A 4,330-nucleotide genomic window follows, 5' to 3' on the forward strand; every position below is an offset into this window, starting at 1 on the left:
ATTTTTTTTTTCAAATTTAATTATTGTATTCAATACATTATTAGTGTCTAATAATCGTTTCTACCCATTGATGAAAAAAAAATGAAAGAATTTGACTCTTTACATTATGTTTAATTATGTACAGAATTTGTAAACTTAATTCCTGTTTATATAAGCTAATAAATACATGCAGTCTCATGTGAATAATGTTACAACATTGCTCGAGGTATGACATTATTTACTTTAAAAAAACCATATAATGCAATCAATTAATTATACATTACATAATTTAAATTATGTATTGAAATTTTAAACATAATTGATTATAGTCATTATAGTCATTGACATTATGGATTATGGATTGTGACTTGAATATAATATCTTGCTACACCTTTCAACAATGCAATAATTTAAGAACATTTCAGACATACACATATCAAACAATAATACAAGAACACCTTCTCGATCAAACTAAACCACTTCAAATATTGTTGAAAAAAGAAGCAAGATTCTTGGAGCAAGAAAGGAACTCATGAACCTAGCAGCACGAAAATGAAACAAGCTGAAAGAAAAACAGTAGTTCTCGGTCGACATTGAAATAGAAATATAAAAAATAAAGGTAAAATCATAAAACCAAAAGGTCTAACTTCAAACAAATCAAATTCAATGTCACGTCCCTTCAAATAAACAAGGGTCGTCCTCTCTTTTCTTTATGTTCACACTGTTCATACCAAAACAATTAGACTTGGCGAGAGCTTCATTTAGGAAAAAATAAATCACGTTGAACATGGTTTTTTCCCCTACTATTTAACTCAAAAAAGTATTGCATTTTGTAGTGGTTTCCTTTCCACAAGTTATAATACCAATATCACCAACAGTTCTAGTTTTTGGTTTAATGAATTAGGAAAATCCATGAAAGAAAAAATCGTGACTAACACTACTAAAAGCACTTAATATTTTAAAAAAATGTTTTAGAAGAAATTTACGTTTTAAAAGTTCAACGTAACAGTCAGAATAGTTTATACTTTAATTACAGTTTATACTTTAATTAAGTTGTAGATTTAGCTTAACCCTTGTTTCTCACTAGCATCTAAGTATAAATTATATAGTATAATTAAAATATGTAATTCTAATCTCACTATCTTTCATAATCAAATTTGATAATCTTACGAAAGAAACAGACATTATTCCATTCCACACTAATTAGGGTATATGTTGCAAGCATCCAATCAATGTGCCATATATTATTCCACAAGTTTATGAGCTTAAGCCACGTATAATATTGATATTCCACATTAAACTCTTCCGAGTGGATCGCACTTTTGCCTTTAAAAAAAATTATTAATTATACACCCAAATAATAAAAATAATAAAACAACAAACAAGAATAAAGGATTTAAAAAAAAAAAATTGAAGAAGTTGCCTTCGTTCTTATATATATTTTCATTTTTTTTTAATAACATGATATGATCATCATCATCTGACATGTCCATCATCACAATCACAACCATCACCGATGCAGTTCCATCATACGAGAAAAGTCCTCGAAGCACACGAATCCATCCCCGTTCCTGTCCACACCCTCTATCATGCGCCGGCACTCCTCTAACGTGCACCGCTCGTCGCCGATCGCTCTGAACACCCGAAGCAACTCCTCCGCCGAGATCCTCCCGTCGCGATCTGTGTCGAACACCGCGAAGGCCTCCTTAAGTTCCTCCGGATCCGACCCGGACTCTGGACCCGACCCGATGTGGTTCATGAGGGCCTCCACTGTGATGCAGCCTCCGGCGCCGCCGTCGACTTCGCTGAGCATGAGCGCGACGTCGGACGCGCCTAGGCGCGTGAGGATTGCCTCGAGGTCCTGGCGCGAAACGACGCCGTCGTTGTCTCGGTCGATTAGGCGGAAGGCCTGGGCGAGGTCCCACCGAACGTCGACAGTGACGTCGGACCAGTCGCCGGAGACGCCGGGGAGGACGCTGGTGGGAGTGAGAGAGCCGGCGGCGCTGGGTGCGGCGGGCTTGTGGGTGGAGTCATCGGAGGAGGAGGATCCGAAAGAGGGTGGGTCGGATCGGGATAAAGATCGGTCCTTTTTGGAGCGAAAGAGGTGTTTGGGACTGAGTTTGAGGTTTTTGGGGTTGATGCTAATGAGCTTCATTATTGGTGGTTGAAGAGAATGGAGAAGAAGAAGAAGAAGTGAAGAAGAGAATGAAGAATGTGAAAGATGAAGAGGAAGAGAAAAGTAAAGGATGGGGGTTGAGGGGAAAGAGTGGGGAAGGTGGTGGGATTAAATGGAGGCGCCATGAGAGGGCCATTCCTCACTCTTGGTAGCTTCCACGAAGTTTCCTTCAAATCATGCTGTCATTTTAAAACAACATGCCTATTTATATTTCTTTCTTTCCTTTACTAAATCTTTTAATCATAATATCTTACTTTATTATGCTACATACATATTAAGTAAACCACTCCCGCAACACCTTTTTTTCACCCAATCTTCGTAAATATGTTCGATGAAAATTATTCATTAAAATATAAAATAAAATGCTTACTAACATTGGTAAATACTAAAAAAAAGAATATTTGTATAAATTTATAAGATATATAATAAGATAATATTATTGTAATGGAAAAAAAACTATTTAATAAATATTATATATACACATATATATTAATTAGTGTGTTAAATTCAAATGAATTAAGTTCATGTATGAATATTAAATATAATAAATCATAAAAATCCAAAAACATTTAAATTTATTTTTTTTAGTTTTTCTCTTTCTTCTGGAATATATTTCTTCACTTAATTACCAAATAGAAATTTATCTATTATCTTAGTTGACCCGATTTTTTTTATAATAATACTTTATTCATAATATTGTAATTAGGTATCCTACCTATATCATGTTTCGGGACCAAGTTGTTTATCTGAAATTAAGTAGGTCTTGGAATTATAGTTGGTCTTTTTTTATTGGCAAAAAATATATAAGCGATAGGGTAACTTGAGGTACCCCTTATACAAGAATTTACATATTTTAAAGAGTTTTATATTACAATAATCAAAATCTACATATCATTTTTGTGCTAACAAATAATTTTAATCAGAAACAACACTTTTTTTATTTCAAAACTACTTTCGATCTGAATATGTGTTTGGGCTTTGTCCCTTCAAGACATCTCCGAACATATTTTTAATATAACTTCATTATATATATATATATATATATATATATATATATATATATATATATATATATATATATATTAAAAAAATTAAGGTTTAATTACCCGTATGGTACCCAGTTTGGGGCTAGTGTGTCAAATAAGTATCCGATTTTAAAAAAGTGTCAATTGCATCTCAACTTTTGAAAATTGCTTCAATTAGGTCCCTTTCGGACAGAGTTGACTAACATCGTTAGTCAACGTGCCACATGTTAATATGTGATTTTTTTTATTTTTTTTATTTTTAATTTTTTAAAAAAAATTAAAAATGCCACGTGTCAAGTCCATGTGTGTGACACGTGGCATTGTCAGTGTCACATGGCATTGCAATGCCACGTGTCATTATCACTATCAGATGTCATTGTGTTGATTTCGATTTAGTCTTCATTTATGTTTGTTCGTTTCAATTTAGTACCTACTTATGTGTATTTGATTCAATTTTGACCTAATATATTTTAATAATTAAAATATTCTTTTATAAAATTAAAAGTAATTAAGTATAAAAGTTTTACAAAAATTAAGTATTTGATATTTATATTAAAATTTAGTGGTAAGAGTAATTTTATTAAGTCATTTTTAATAAAAAAAATTAGTATAACATTCATACCAATAAAGTAATATGTTAAAAAGTCGTTTTTAATAAAATATATTAGTATAACATTTATACAAATAATAAATTTGGTATGAAATTGAGAGAAACATTATAAATATTAGTACTTAATTTTGTAAAAAATTTATACTTAATTATTTTTAATCTTATAAAAAATGGATTACAAAAATATTTTAATTATTAAAAAAAAACTAGGACAAAATTGAATCAGATACACATACTTAGGTACTAAATTGAAACAAAAAGACATATATGGAGACTAAATCGAAATCAACAAAATGACATCTGACAGTGACACTGACACGTGGCATTACAATGCCACGTGTCACACACAGGGACTTGACATATGACTTTAAAAAAAAATTAAAAATTTAAAAAAAGTGGCACGTTGACTAACGGCGTTAATCAATCTGTTTGAAAGGAACCTAATTGAAGTAATTTTCAAAAGTTGGAATGCAATTGACACTTTTTTAAAATCGGGTACCTATTTGACACACTAGCCCCAAATTGGGTACTATACGAGTA

General features: G+C 31.7%; 1 protein-coding gene across 1 annotated transcript; it reads right to left on the reverse strand.

Annotated features, from left to right (window-relative positions):
- Positions 1-1,223: 1,223 nt before the first annotated feature.
- LOC114178180 (probable calcium-binding protein CML35) lies at positions 1,224-2,301 on the reverse strand. The gene has a single exon (XM_028063972.1). The coding sequence runs from the start codon at positions 2,132-2,134 to the stop codon at positions 1,490-1,492; it is 645 nt and encodes a 214-aa protein (XP_027919773.1). The 5' UTR covers positions 2,135-2,301; the 3' UTR covers positions 1,224-1,489.
- Positions 2,302-4,330: the final 2,029 nt, after the last annotated feature.

Source organism: Vigna unguiculata, chromosome 1 (genome assembly GCF_004118075.2).
Source record: "Vigna unguiculata cultivar IT97K-499-35 chromosome 1, ASM411807v1, whole genome shotgun sequence".
NCBI lineage: Eukaryota > Viridiplantae > Streptophyta > Magnoliopsida > Fabales > Fabaceae > Vigna > Vigna unguiculata.

Excerpts from the sequence above, each read along its gene's own strand:
- LOC114178180 (XM_028063972.1), bottom strand. The coding sequence starts at position 2,134 with ATGAAGCTCATTAGCATCAACCCCAAAAACCTCAAACTCAGTCCCAAA.